The sequence below is a fragment of the Betta splendens genome, chromosome 11, assembly GCF_900634795.4.
Source record: "Betta splendens chromosome 11, fBetSpl5.4, whole genome shotgun sequence".
Taxonomy (NCBI): domain Eukaryota; kingdom Metazoa; phylum Chordata; class Actinopteri; order Anabantiformes; family Osphronemidae; genus Betta; species Betta splendens.
The window spans coordinates 4,320,293-4,334,509 of record NC_040891.2 but is presented as its reverse complement, the minus strand read 5'-3'; the positions used below and the strand labels follow the sequence as shown (position 1 = coordinate 4,334,509).

The following is a 14,217-nucleotide window of genomic DNA, read 5'->3' as shown; positions in this document are numbered from 1 at the left end:
TTTGCCCTTACCACAATACATCACCTGTCACGTCTAATGGGACCCGGCATAGCGTATACAGGGCCCCCAGCAGGTCCCTGGGGTTCCTCTTTGTTTCCGTTTCCACCACTGCCATAGATAACTGCTTCAATAGTTGCAGCTCTGCACCTCCGATGTGCCGAGATCTTTGTATCGCTATGAAAACAAACACAGGCATTTTGCTGTACACTTCTTCCTATATCATGTTATTTACTACACTTTGACTCTAGGTGTTTGAGTGTGGTTTCCAAAGTTGCACTACACAAAAGGAAAATTTGCGCTATGATCACACAAGAAACTTTGTTTAACTTAAAAAAAAAATGAGATCATTTTGACAAGATAGGAAAACTGTTGTAAATAAATAAAGTTGGTGTTGGATGATTTATCTGCTGTTTGAACAAAGCGGATTTATAAAGCTGGACCTTATAGAATCTATTAAGTGAAGCTCAGTTATTATATGTGTAACATCTAGATTCTGTAGACGACATTGTTTAATAAAGTAAGACACAGTCTACAATAAATCTAAATATATCCTACAGAAGAGAAAAAAGTATTATATCATAAATATTAAATGTGCAAAAAGTCAAATGTGTTTTTGGCTTAAAAACTGGTTGTTGAGGAAACTGGATTTTTAATGGACTCATCTACTCCGACCGGAAGCTGCTGTTGCTGCCAAAACTGTCACAGTAGTATCAAGTTCAAATTCGTAACAGTGTTTTTTTTTGTTCTACCTTTCAAAATAAAACAACATACAACTTGAACGTCTATTATGCTTAGTTTTATAATACATTTTAAAAACATAATATGAGATGTACTGATAATTTATTCAAATGTATAATGTTACGCACAATTTGCGCCTTTGTCAAAAATATTTAGCGTGAGATAAGAGTGGGTTTTGTTATTTTGAAGCCAAACTAATCCAGCTTCCGGACTTTTTGCGTGCTTGTGATGTGCTTGATGGAGCCTAGAGTGGGACTAATGAAGTTCATTTTCCACAGCTGGTGATGGCGGATGTTGTTGAAAAAGAGACCATGACAAACTACCACATAGCGTCAGAGAAGATCAATCCCGAGGCCAGTCGCTATCCGTACTGTATTGTGTGGACGCCCATCCCCGTGCTATCGTGAGTTACGTTGCTAGTTTGCGATTGGGCTTTTGAGCGAGAACAGACATGGGACGAAGTGACAGCTGTGCTAGCTTAGCTAGCCTAGCTAGCAAACGCACCGACACGTCCTGTTGTTGTTGCCGCTGTGGCTTCTGTCCTTTCTCAAATACGCCCAAGTAATGCGGCCAAAAACGTAAAAGCTTTGTTATAACTGAACAGTTAGAGGAAAAATAATTATAATGGCAGCATTGATTAAACTGACTAACTGGCGGTTTTTAAAACGTAAATTCAACATGTTTTGTTTGGCTCAGATGGCTTCTTCCATTCGTTGGCCACATGGGAATCTGTACTTCAAGTGGTGTCATCCGGGACTTTGCTGGACCTTATTATGTTTCAGTGAGTGCTGTAATTGTTTTTGCAGGTTCTCCTTTTATATATGCATATGATACAACATTCCCATCTGAGCTCAGGGCATTTGATTTACTGTTTGAGATGCCTAAAGTCAACATTTTGTTTTGTTTTTTTGCAGGAAGACAACATGGCCTTCGGGAGACCAACCAAGTAAGTACATGTAAAATGGTTTCTGGCATTTCTCCTACAAACAATATAATGTTTTTTATTCCTCCCAACAGATACTGGATGCTGGACGTTAGCAAGGTCTACGCTAACGGAGCCAACGCGTGGGACACAGCCGTGCACGATGCCTCAGAGGAGTATAAGCACAGGATGGTAAATACAGGCTTCTGTGCACGTGTTTGTTACTACTGGTCTGGTTCAGTTAAATAACCCGGCGTTTTTGTTTCCACAGCACAACCTCTGCTGTGACAACTGTCACTCACACGTTGCCATGGCTCTGAATCTGATGAAGTATGAGAACAGCACATCGTGGAACATGGTGAACCTCTGCCTCCTCGCCCTGATCCACGGAAAGCACGTGAGGTGAGACGGGCAAGTGAAAAGTTTGGGTGCTGCTTGCTTTCACTGACTTTGACAAGTTACATTTAGTGCAATTTCCTGTGTGGTGCATATTTAGTTACTGCTGAAAAAGTGAAGAAGCTGACCTACACTCAGACCTGTCCCTGAATGCGGCTTTTATAGACACAGATTGAGGTCGAGCTTCTGCTGTGCTAGCTTGTTGTGTTCTCTATGCAGCACTTGTGGACATCTATGCAGTTGCAGATGCTCCGTGAGTCGAGAGATAGTAGAACACTGATAGTTGTGTCTAAGAGCGATCTCATTGGATCCACAAACGTAACGATGTGTAACTGGTTGAGCTGCATCTTACTTTGATCCTCTTGGTGTATGTCTAAGGACACGGGGGAGAGAGAGAGGCCTGATTCTTGAGCAGTATTGAGTGTATATAGGACAGTCCTCTGGGCCGACATGCACCTCTTCCCTCTGACTAAATGCTTTTACAGGATAACAAGCAACCTTCACTGTGCAGCTCCGCTGCTGTAAACAGCTGTTACAAGATCAGCTGCACAAACCGGTTTAGTAAGAGTTCAAACCGGCGAGACTAAAGCAACCAGACTGTTTTGGCCCTAGCTAGTAAAGCATGCATAGTATGAGTGCATATGAACAAATGAAGCGCTGTGTCGTTCCTTCCTCACCCTTGTCTTTGTGTTTGTCTGTCTAAACCAGCTGTGCAGGCTTTTTAAAGACCTGGCTGCCGTTCATGATGCTGGTGGGTGTCGTCCTCACGGTGGCCCTAGCCTTCAACCTACGGTGACCTAGCAGGCCGGCTAAAGGCACACCAGCAGGTCCGGTGTGGGCTTGACCTTTCAAAGAACCGCGGGGCATCGCACAGAATGGAGCGGAAGTAGAGGATACAGACTATTCACCTCCAGAAGAACGTTGACCAGGAAAGTCCAGCACCTGCATACCTGTGCGGCTGAAGCTGGAAAGCCTCACAAATCCCTTCAGAAATTTGAGAAGGGCCCCACTCCTCCCTTCCCAACTACCAGGACCACACATTTAACCCATTTAGTGGATTATTGGTTATTGAAGCCATTGACAGAAAGTTTACGACTTGCAAAGTGTAGATGTCATATGTTGATTTCACATTCATGCCTTGCTCTCATGTTGTAATGATCTCACTTTGTAATGAAGCGTAATCTGGGGATTCAGTGCCTCCAGATTGCCGTTTTATACCGGGGAGCAGCCACAGGGCTCCGTTTGATGCCTTTCTATGGGAAGTCACTGCATATCTTGCTTGATCTAATGTAGCAGTTTTGATGCATTTTTCTAACAACTTACTAAAACTTGTTTCGTAGCATCTTTTGAAAATGTACTAGGATGTGTTTCTCATGTACCACCTCATGACTTTAATACGTTTACAATCAGCATCTTCATGCCTTTAACTACAGAGCATGAGTGGAGCAACTGTAGCCACCTCAGCCTTCGTAAACACCTACAGAGACGTGAAGCTGTCTGTAGTTTTCTACATGTGTGCCACTTGGAGAATGGGGGAACAACTCAAACTGTGTCTTTGAAAATGGAATTCGCTCATTGGTGAATTAGTTGATTATTCATCAAGTTCATACTTAGATGCTTCATTAGCTCTCACCAAGAGTCGGTGCCTGTAAGTGACCTCTCCTACTGATCCCTTGTATATTTTTAGTTTTGCTGCTGTTTTGGGCTTTTTTTTTTTTTTTTTGACGGGCTTCAAAAGAAAGGTAGTCCCACTTGATGGTTGGCCCTCGAAATCCGTTGCCATGGCTGTGGTGAGCAGATTCAAATCCCCTCATTGTTTGCCATCAAACTGGGGTGGGGGGGGGTATGTGGAGTGCTGAGCCCTCTCTTTGTCCACAGCTCCGCCAGAAGCAGCAGGTAGTCAGGATCCTCAGGTTTTTCACGCTCGCTCACTCGCTCCTGCTGAATGCCCTCCGTTTCCCCCAGCGCCCGGCCAGCGTCGCTCCCGCTGCTTTCCCACCTCTGCAGATCAGATTGGAAGGTCATCGTGAAATGTCAGAGCTGTTGAGCGAAGCTTTGATATATACCGGCCGGCGTCCCGCACTAGTCTGAGCAGATAGCATTTAGGTGCGAGCTTAAAGTGAGGTTGGTTTTGGGGGGTTTAGTGCGACATGGGCCTCGCTCCGTTTCCTCGTTGGCCTTCTGTTCCGAGCACATGCTCTTTTGTTGCCTGTAAATGTTTGAACACATACTGTACACGGGTGCTCTTTATATACATTGCAAACTCGGATCAATTCTCTTTTGAATAATTTACCTTCCGATCTGCAGTAAAGCATCTTTGTGCCTGAGTAACCGTATGATTGTGTGTGTGTGTGTGTGTGTGTGTGTGTGTGTGTGTGTGTGTGTGTGTGTGTGTGTGTGTGTGTGTCACACACATGCAGACGGACGGGTGGACAGATTGTGATGTGCATGTCAGCATGTGTGTGTTGCATGTGTGCAAGAATAACGAGCGATTCGAGGGGGGAAGTATCGTCTTGATTAGGGATCGGCCGAGTTTCACTGCCTAGTGATTGATTTCTATATGTGCTCCATAGCTTTCTCCTCGTTTCTTTCAAGGTTTATGTGATTGCTAGAAAATTTGAATGAATAATGAATAGAATAATGTATTGGTTTTTGGCATAAGTGAATTGATTTGATGCAGGGATCCGTGACGTTCTTTTTACCAATCTTTCAGGTTGAAAGTACAAAATAATAGTGTGTCTGTGTAATTCACTGCTCATCTTTTTGTTTTCTAATCTCTGTCAGATATGTCTTTGGTCGATATTTGTTCTAAAGGGCATCGCCTTCTGCACAAGTGCTATTGTCTCCTTCGCATTTGCTTCTAAAGGTGTTGGTTAAAGGCAATTGGTTTAAAAAAAAAAAAAAAACTTCAAATCATCTGATGAAACAAAAGTCCAAATGTCTCTTATGGGAACGAAACGGGGCCCGCGTCCGCTGCGGCGCCTGTGCAGGAATGCAGTGAGCGGCGGTGATGCTGTGCATGGCGTTAGGTGTTGCCTGCTGCGGTGCCTCGTATCCAAGAGCCAGGTCCAGGAATGTGGAGCCCGCGGTCTCGCTGATTCAGTCCGCTGACAAAAGACAGTTGGGATGCTATTATAAGTGCCACCGTTCATATCCACTCCTTCCAAAAACACAGCTTTGTTTTCCTGGTGTCCTCAGAGTATCCTTTATGCTGCAGATCATATAACCCCACAGGGAATTTTAAGCCTTCCATATAAGCGACTGTGTGGACTCTGAATGTTTATGACTCACCGATATAATACCAATAAAGATCTCTATTATTTTATAAATGTCTTGGCTGCTGTGTCTCATTGAGGCTGTCGGCTGAGGGGGTGTTAGTATTTCCCAGCTATTGGAGCCCCTTGTGTGAACCCAGTCTGGAGGTTCCCGTCATAATCTGTAAAAGCTGTCAGAATATACATTAAGAGAGGGAAGCTGTCAACGCTTTGATTCTACAGCTGGGAAGTGGCCGAAGGTCGCACTCAGCGGCCATTGTGATGCAGAGCTTCACGGTATTTAGGCAGAGGGGGATCAAAAGGCTGGGCTGTCTGGGCCCCCGGCCCCCCTCCCCCACCTTTACCACCTGGGTAGGTGGGAATGACCAGGCACGTGAATCTATCTCAGCTTCTACAGAATCTAAAGTAGCCTGATGATTTTTAAGGCCGTCTTCAATTTCCAGACAGACAGCGAGTGTAATATTGAGAGCAGGAGCCGGAAACACTTTCTCCTCCTCCTCCTCCTCCTCCATCCCTCGCGCCAGCAGTCTGTCCTTGGACCTGAGGGGAAGATCTCGTGAAGCCGGACAGAAGCCCCTCCCCTCGGATCACTGCACTGGTCGATGGTCCTTTTAACTTCATTGTTGCAGGAGAAGCGACGCCCCGCTTTGCTACGGAGAAATGATCAAACGCCTCCTGTGATCGGCTCGACCCCCCAGTTCTCTTGTAATGGAAATGAGACCCTGCCTCCCGGACACACTTTCTGCGGAGCTGCAAAGTTGAGGCGCATTCCCAGCCGGGCCAGCAGCTGATGACGATGCCTCCGAGGAGCTGATCGCCCAGTTCAGCCTCCCCCACTTTTCCCACCGTCTTTCTCCTTCGCTCTCTCGCGGAGAGACCGCAAAACTTTGCGCCATGCGGGACTGGACGCTGCGCCTGGTCCTCTGCGCGCTCCTCGGCGCCGCTTGCGCGACGTGCCCGCCGCGCTGCGAGTGCTCGGAGGCGGCTCACACCGTGAAGTGCGTGGGCAAGGACCTGCGGAGCGTCCCGAGTGGGATCCCCGGATACACGCGCAATCTGTTCATAACTGGCAACCAAATCAGCCGAATCGGCCCCGAGTCGTTTAAAGGACTGGATAATGTGACCAACCTGTCTCTGAGCAATAACAGGTAGGAGTTTTATCCATCAAGGGTATTAGTTTAAGTGTGTGTGTGTGTGTGTGTGTGTGTGTGTGTGTGTGTGTTTTAAAGTGCATTCAAATGGCATCGGGCTCATTGGTGTCTCTCCTCAAATCCAGGATTTCCGAGGTGGAGTCCCACACCTTCTCCGGACTCCGCAGCCTCCGCTCCCTGGACTTGAGCAACAACCAGCTGGCGGTCATTCACCCCGAGGCTTTCAGCGTCCAGAACCAGACCCTGAGGGAGCTCAACCTGAGCCGGGCCCTCTACAACTACTCTTCGGTGTCGGACCTGGCCACGTCGCTGCGCTGGAGCTCCCTGGGGTCCCTGCGGGGCCTGGACCTGTCCCACAACAGCCTCGTCCTCCTGCCCCCGCGCCTCTTCTCCCGCCTGAGCGGCCTGCGGCGGCTGCAGCTCTCCAACGCGTCGCTGGCGGCCCTCCCCAACTCCAGCCTGGCGGGCCTGGAGCGGCTGGAGGAGCTGGACCTGAGCCTGAACGCGCTGAGGACGCTGAGCGCCGAGGGCCTGCGCGAGCTGGACTCGCTGCCGCCGCAGGCCGCGCTCCGGCTCGGCGGCAACCCCTTCGCGTGCGCGTGCGGCGCCGAGGCCTTCGCCGCGTGGCTCAACGGCTCGCGGGGGCGCGTGCGCGACGCCGAGGGCCTGGCGTGCGCGTTCCCCGCCGCCATGAGGAACGCGTCGGTGCTGGCGGCGGCGGGCGCGCTGACCCCGGGGTGCCGCCGGAGGGCCGCGGGGGCCGACCTGGCCCTGCAGACCTCCTACGTGTTCCTGGGCGTCGTCCTGGGCTTCGTGGGGCTCGTCTTCCTCTTTGTGCTCTATCTGAACCGCAAGGGCATCAAGAAGCGGGTGTACGACCTGCGCGACGCCTGCAGGGAGGTGTGGGAGGGCTACCACTACCGCTTCGAGGCGGACTCGGACCCGAGGCTGTCGCAGGTTTCCACCAGTGCCGACGCGTGACAGCTTTTATTGTGACTCTTTTCTAAGTGGAGACTGTAAAAGTTGTACAGATGTGTCTGTAAATATATATAGATGTCATGGTTCTGCCCAAAAGCATGCACTGCCCGCGTTCTTCAGCACAACGTGCTCTGTCCGTGACTGTCAGGAAGGTACTCGCTGCACAAAAGAACAGGAAGTGCCTGGAGTTATCTCGCCTTCTACGTGGACCCGCCTTCGTTGAGCCCGAAAAAACAAAGCAGCGCAATAAAACCCCGACGCCACGAAAGCGAACCTCTGGGAACCCGAAAGCACAATCGCTCATTCATCTGAGGCGCGTCAGGCCCTTTGGTCCCTCCATCGCTCAGCCCCAGGGTGCCGCAGAGGAATTAAAGCAATACCGAAGCCCCCCCCCCAAAAAAAAACCCGCCGCTCCGCTCCTCCTCGGCTGCTGGATTGAAACAGGGGACGATTGAGCGCAGACCGGCGGAAATCTCCCGGCCGCCTCATTCTTCTTCCCTTCTTTCGTTTTTTTTTTTTTTTCGCATCATGAAACGTTGCTTTGTTTTAACAGCTTGAGTTTTATTGTCACAGTGATGAGAAGCAGTCGTGGCTGCTGAGAGCAACCCCCCCCCCGCTTCTTAAAGACAACAGCCGCTCTGGAGGCTCTTTGAAGGAAAAAAGTCTGGCTCTCCAGCTTCTCTTTTCTTTTTTTCCTCCAGTGATAAGACACAGATGATTCTGAAACACCAGCTCCGTTGTTTCATTCAGTAGTTCTGGTCTGATCCTTGTGAATGTTCTTACCCTGCTGGTCTCTCTCTGCCTTGTGTCATGTTATGATTGCATCAAATCCAAAGCGTCGAATCCTGAATGCAAATATATCCTTATAGTGAATGAACCCTTTGTTTTCTTGTGTTCTATGTGACAATGCATCCACAGTGAGCCGCTGTTCCCCTGTGGCTTTATTGCCCATATTGCTTGTTATAAACCTTATCAGGCCTCTGTTTAAAGCCGAAGCCTCTTCATCTCAAACTCTCAGACTGCACCGTCGCAATAAAGCTTTAACGTAAGCGCGCGTGTCGTGAAACGGACCAAACTCCGGGGAGGGATCCGTTCCTCCGGGGCCGCGGAACCACATTAAGCCGGGCATTTACTCGCTGAGGAGAAAACAATTGAGGGCCGCGCGCCGACACAAAGCACGGCTCCGATGGCGAGACGCCTCAAATGACCTTTGTTTCCTCCGGCGCAGAAAGAAGCCTTGTGCTGCTCGCTCTCCTGATTTCACAGGCCGCCCATTATTACGGTGTAATGAGATGCTCTCGCGGTGACAAAGTTGAGCCCTGTGATCCAGCTATTGTTGAAGTGTCATCATTCTTAATAAGTGGCTGTGGGAGAAGTTTCCATCTGCTGTTGCGCAACGCGTCCACGGGTCACTGGTGTCAGACAGAGCTCAGATCACCCCTCGCATGTCATCACTCCCGTTTTCGCCCATTAAGAAAAATAGAATGCGTTTGTCGGAGCAGAGACGGAGCGTTCACGTGCGTCCTGCGACTCACAACATCTTGACGCGATTACGCCGCTTTAATTGCCCTGATAGGGAACACGGCTTAAAAGTGAGCAGCACATCTGCGAGGAATTGAACGCGTTAGAAGCGGGGACCACAACAAGTCGGCCGCATGACGACGCAGACGGAGCGGCACCTGTGACGAACGCGGCCGCCCCGGAACCTCGACCAAACGCACATGTCGGCGTTGGCGCCGGTTCAGTGCCCGTTCTGTACGTTCTGCCTCGTTTTTGATTGATTGGTCGCGAAAATAAACCGCTCCGGCCAGTGAAGGCAGCAGCTGAACCTCTGGAGGGGGTCCAGTGGGGATGTGACGCCGGGCGGATTAAACAGATAAATAAATGTAAATGTCCTGGGCTCCAAATTCAGTCTTCTTCCTATTTGTTTCCTTTGAAGCTCCATCTGCTGCTTCCACGTCATAACAGTTCCACTTTTAAAGAAAGGAAACACCCCTGTGATGGTTGTGTCACTAAAATGTCCTCGCACAAAAATGGAGGAGACTCCAAATGTCACTTTGGCTTCAACATTACAAATGGCTCTGATTCACATTTAATTGTCTACTCCACCAGTCCCAGTTGTGGGAGTGCTGGTCCCACAGTTTGTACAGCGTGTATGTGGCCGCATGTCAGGACGGGATGCTTTATGCTCTCAGAACCTTAAACAAAAACCTCGTGGTGCGGAACCGCAGCGGGTCCTCGCGCCCGCGGAAAATCAGAACCAAATGCTCTCAACAAAGCCATGTCTCTTCTGAGAGAAGGGCTCGTGTAAAACACTGCACCGCAACAATGCAGCCTCGCTCTGAAGTCGTCCCCGCTCTGTCGCCGCTGATCTCTGAATCGCCCGGGCTCCGCGGTCCGGGCCGGGACCGTCCTGGGCCCCGTTGTGGGTTCTGCTGTCCTCGCGTCCGTCTCCGGGTTCCGTGTGGCTTGTCAGAAGTCCTGTTGTGACTGCGGTGGGTTGAAGGAGGATGAGGTCGGGGCGTTTTCACATTCCGCGCCGGTTTTTCATCCTCATCGCAACGTTTGCACCTTTATTAGCGCGTGCTTTTAAATACGTTCCACGGGAATAGGTAGACGAGCGTGATCGGGCCTCTCAATTGATCAGAGAACGGGCCCCCGGTGATGATTCATGAGAGCCGCTCTGCTCCATCCTCTCACACAAAGCTAATAAGGCCTGTGCTGCTGCTTTGATTATAAATGGCCTTGTCCTCCTTTAAAGAAGGGGCAGGATACTCGCCACTGCTGCACTACTTCATCATCTGCCTCGTGCATCAATGAGCACAGCCCCGGGCGAACACAATGAGTGTGGCTGCAGGACGGGCCCCTCCGGTAGAGGCCCTCAGCGACCCACTCGCGCCTGTTAGCGGTTCTGCTAACAGCGGCCCGCTTTTACTCTGACCTACTTGTAGGTGCAGACCATTTAACAGTGTACGTGCTTTTACACTGTGAGGCGAAGCTCAAGTCCAACTTGGGCTGAAGCGAAGCGGGACGTGTGCGGCCGCGCTGACGACGGCGGATCTTCGAGCCGCTCGAGGAATGTGTCGAGCGCGAACTCTCCGCAGGTACTTTGCCCTCTCGCGCTCCCGGTGCGAGGAGACTTAAGCTCATTATGATTGCCTTCATTATTTCACATGCTGGACCAGATGCTGGAGCGGCAGGGGGCCCGGTGCGTCCAACCGGGACCAGCGGCACCTGATTGGTCCGGAGGAGAAGGACGATTCGAGGGCCAAAGGCTGGATTCTTCCGGGAAGAGACACCATCTGCTGAGCGTCTCCTGCCTAGTTTCATCCTGCTACAGGCACGAGATGCTGCTGCAGTTACGCCTCCTCCAAAATAATCTGAGAGTCATGTCATGACGACCTTTTGACCCTTGAAGTCTAATGATGCAATCAAACAACTGCATATGATATAATGCTCAGGTTACAAAATCTCTATTGTGTCTATTTCTGTTTTTTAATTTAAATTTTACAATTTTTAACATAACTAGCATTTGATGTAGTTTTCTGTTCTGATCCTGTGACAGATGCTCCTACCTGCACCTTGTGTTGCTGCTGTCCCGCTTTAAAGCGGCCCAGTGGCTCGGTAGGTAGAACCTTGGCCTGGAAAACAGAGGGTCTCTGGTTCAATCCCCGATTCTGGCACTGGGTGTGTCCTTGAGCAGTGTGTTCCTGTGTTCCTGGTTGTGGCCAAATGCAGAGACACATTTCCCCAAATGTGGGGTCAATAAGGAAATGCTCACACTATTTGTTCATAATTGAAGTCAGACTTTTTCGAGGGAGGACTGTGATACTTTGTACGGGTTGATTCTGTGTGTTTGCTGCATAAACACTAACTCGAATGAACCACCACTGGCTCTGCTGTTTAGACTTTCCACCAATGACAGCCTCAGTTCACCACTCGTTTAAATCTGATGATACAGCCATTGTTGCCCTACACAAAGACAATAACTCCATCACCACTGTTGCACTTTTCACTAAGTGGCGTGAGGATAAATACATGAACCTCAATGTCTGCGAGACAAAGGAGCTCAATTAATTGTTGCAACCTAGAAGAACTAAATAATAATGCAGTTAAACGCATAGTCATGTTGATGGAACCCACCTTGGACGAAGCCCAGACCCCTGAGTCATCACTTTAATAAACCAAATACCCAGATGAACTATGTCTATTCTGTTGTGGTCTATTGTCCTCATTGTTATTATTGTTATTGTGCTGTTTTGTCTGTACCACTGTCAAACAAGTGCAGCGTCTGTGGACAAGAATTCCCCCTTGGGGACAATATAAAGTGATAAGTATAAAGTTAAAGTTGAATATGACACGTGACCCACGCAGCTTTTCAATGCTTCCCATTTTCAATGTCAGCAGAAATACTCACATATGAATGCGATGGAAGGAATCCAGAGCGGGCTGAACTTCTCGGCGCTACTTCCTTTGACAGGAAATTGGGTCTTTGATCTAAGTCGCCGCACTCATCTGGCCGTCGCATGTGAGGGCGCGCGTTGTCACGGCTCTGGAGCAGCAGGACGGCGTCATCTGTCGCCTGCATCCGCTGCAGCAGGAGACTGCAGTGGCCGAGCACCGGGCGACGGAGCCTCACACCCGGCGCGCGCTCGGAGCGCGGGTGGAAGCGAAGCGGATCACGCACCGCTCTCATACAACAGCTGATCTGTGACCTTTAAGCAAAAGGGGGCTGATGCCATGCTGTTAGTGTGTTGGAGGCACCATTAATAAACTCAACGAGGCCGTTGGCACTAATGTGACCTTTCTGGGGGGGGGGGGTCGGATCTGACCGCAGAGCGAGCGTTGAGGTCATTCCGGGGATAAAAGAGCGTCCGGTGGCAAACACAAGCTTTTACTGCACATAAACATGAGATTTGAGACGCTCCGTGCAGACAAAAGGTGCGAAGAAGAGATCTGCAGACGCTCACGTCAGCACCTGCAGACACTCGGCTCATTAGGCTGATTGGACGCAGGCTGTAGAAAGGCGACGTCTGCGCTGAGCTCACATTAGAGGCGGTGGTCGGGTGATCAGCGTGAGGAGTGTGTAGGAATGGCCTGTGGAGTTCATCTGGGGTGTGTGTGTGTGTGCGCGCGCGCTCGTTTTGTGTTCCAACCTACTCTGAGTGTGTGTCAAACTGCTGACCTTGATATCTGTGTTCTCCGCAGGATTTTGCTCGTTTGTTTGGTTCAGGCAGAGCGTGCACGCTGCTCCTGGTCTCAGCAAGGTCAGTGAGACGTGCGCGTTGTCGCTGTGACTCCGCTCTGCGGCTTTTCCGCTGAGCCTCCGCTCTTTTTTTTTTTTTTCCTGCAGCTCCGGCCTCCCAGAGACGCGGCGGCGGCGGGTACGCTGGCTCCGGCCCCCTCCAGGGTGAACTCAGACAGGCGCCTGTTTCCGCAGCCTCGGCCCACGGCGGTGGTTTGAGTGAGTGGACGCACGCGTCTGCTGACGGGCGGCAAACAAGCTGGCGGAGAGTGAAGGTTCAGAAACTGCCTCCAGCACATCTGGACTGGTTTACTCCTATTTCTAGCGGAAGCTCCATCAACCATTTTACTAGTAAAAAGACTAGTCACGATCAGTCCAACCAGTATCTGTTTAGCAATGGTGTGTCTCCCAGTAAGACGTCAGACTCCCAGTCTCCAGCGCAGAGGCCTCAGGGTTCGGCTGCAGGGTCTCCGGGACCCGTGGGAGCAGATGCGTCCTCTGAGGGTCAGACTTTGGCCTGTGGCCTTGGAAAAAGAGTGACTTCACGTCGTCGCCACGGGTCGTCTAAAGCCCCTCGTTTCCCCCCGCCTCCTAATGAAAGGCCTCCGCAGATCCCCGTCCGGCGAAACCCTCCCCAGAGCTCCACGCCTGCCTCCAACGCGGCCGTGAGCTGCGCGAGCTACGCTCCAGACTGGCCCCGCGGGCAAAGCGCCGCCAGGAGCCCGAGCAAGCGCGGCCGGTTCGGCTCGGCCTCTGGTGCGGGCTCTGGCCGGGCAAGCAGAACGTTCAGCATCCCCCAGCGCCTGGGCGGACACGCCATCAGGCGGCCGCCGGCGTGGAGCGAGCAGGAAGGCAGGATCCTGAAGCCACAGCAGCCTGCGTCATACAAGCCTCGGGGTCAGAAGGTCAGGTGGTACAAGGTCAAGCTGCGTCGCTGACCCACAGGTGAGCTCCTCGTTGTTTCCATGATGCTTCCTCAAACCTGGTTCTCAACTTTTTTTTAATTTTTTTTCCTCCCCCATAGGTGCAGGAGTAAAAGAATTGTTTTGAAATAAAAGTTAATTTATGTATTCCATCCTTGTTGTGGCTGTTTTGTTTAAGCTAAAGCCTGAATGTGCTTTAAATGCAGACGTGGCGCCACCTTGTGTGCAAAATGTGTTGCAAGAATCTGCTCCAGATCCTTCAGCAGATTTGAAATGTTGTGATTGTTTCTTTAATTGTCAGAGTGGTGGTTCTAGTGATGGTCGTCGACAAGTGCTGCTAGTCCTCTGCACTGAAGCTGGTTTCCATAGTGACCTAGACGTGGTAAAACTAAGGCCAAAGGGACTTGATCTGCCCATAGGTCTGGGTTTGTGCTTTTTGGCTTTCACTTATCCACAGATACAAGGAGATGCTTTATCTTAATTGAACATCATTACATACTAAACACAGTGGGTTTTTTTTCTTAAAATTTTGAACATCACCCATTTAATAAACCAATATTATCATGACCATTGTTTACATTTTTAATAT

At 50.3% G+C, this 14,217-nt stretch overlaps 3 protein-coding genes across 3 annotated transcripts; all 3 read left to right on the top strand.

The window, feature by feature from the left end:
* Positions 1 to 944: 944 nt before the first annotated feature.
* Positions 945 to 5,385, top strand: tmem222b (transmembrane protein 222b). The gene is made up of 6 exons (XM_029167444.3): positions 945 to 1,141; positions 1,435 to 1,519; positions 1,653 to 1,684; positions 1,756 to 1,852; positions 1,932 to 2,062; positions 2,765 to 5,385. The coding sequence occupies exons 1-6, from the start codon at positions 1,023 to 1,025 to the stop codon at positions 2,850 to 2,852; spliced, it is 552 nt and encodes a 183-aa protein (XP_029023277.1). The 5' UTR covers positions 945 to 1,022; the 3' UTR covers positions 2,853 to 5,385.
* A 493-nt stretch (positions 5,386 to 5,878) lies between these two features.
* On the top strand, positions 5,879 to 8,337 carry tpbga (trophoblast glycoprotein a). The gene is made up of 2 exons (XM_029167950.3): positions 5,879 to 6,479; positions 6,608 to 8,337. Exons 1-2 carry the CDS (start codon positions 6,226 to 6,228, stop codon positions 7,461 to 7,463), a joined length of 1,110 nt encoding a protein of 369 aa, XP_029023783.1. The 5' UTR covers positions 5,879 to 6,225; the 3' UTR covers positions 7,464 to 8,337.
* Positions 8,338 to 12,474: 4,137 nt separating this feature from the next.
* LOC114866287 (uncharacterized) lies at positions 12,475 to 13,780 on the top strand. The gene is made up of 4 exons (XM_029168063.2): positions 12,475 to 12,575; positions 12,669 to 12,727; positions 12,814 to 13,650; positions 13,730 to 13,780. The coding sequence occupies exons 1-3, from the start codon at positions 12,553 to 12,555 to the stop codon at positions 13,641 to 13,643; spliced, it is 912 nt and encodes a 303-aa protein (XP_029023896.1). The 5' UTR covers positions 12,475 to 12,552; the 3' UTR covers positions 13,644 to 13,650; positions 13,730 to 13,780.
* The last annotated feature ends 437 nt before the right edge of the window (positions 13,781 to 14,217 follow it).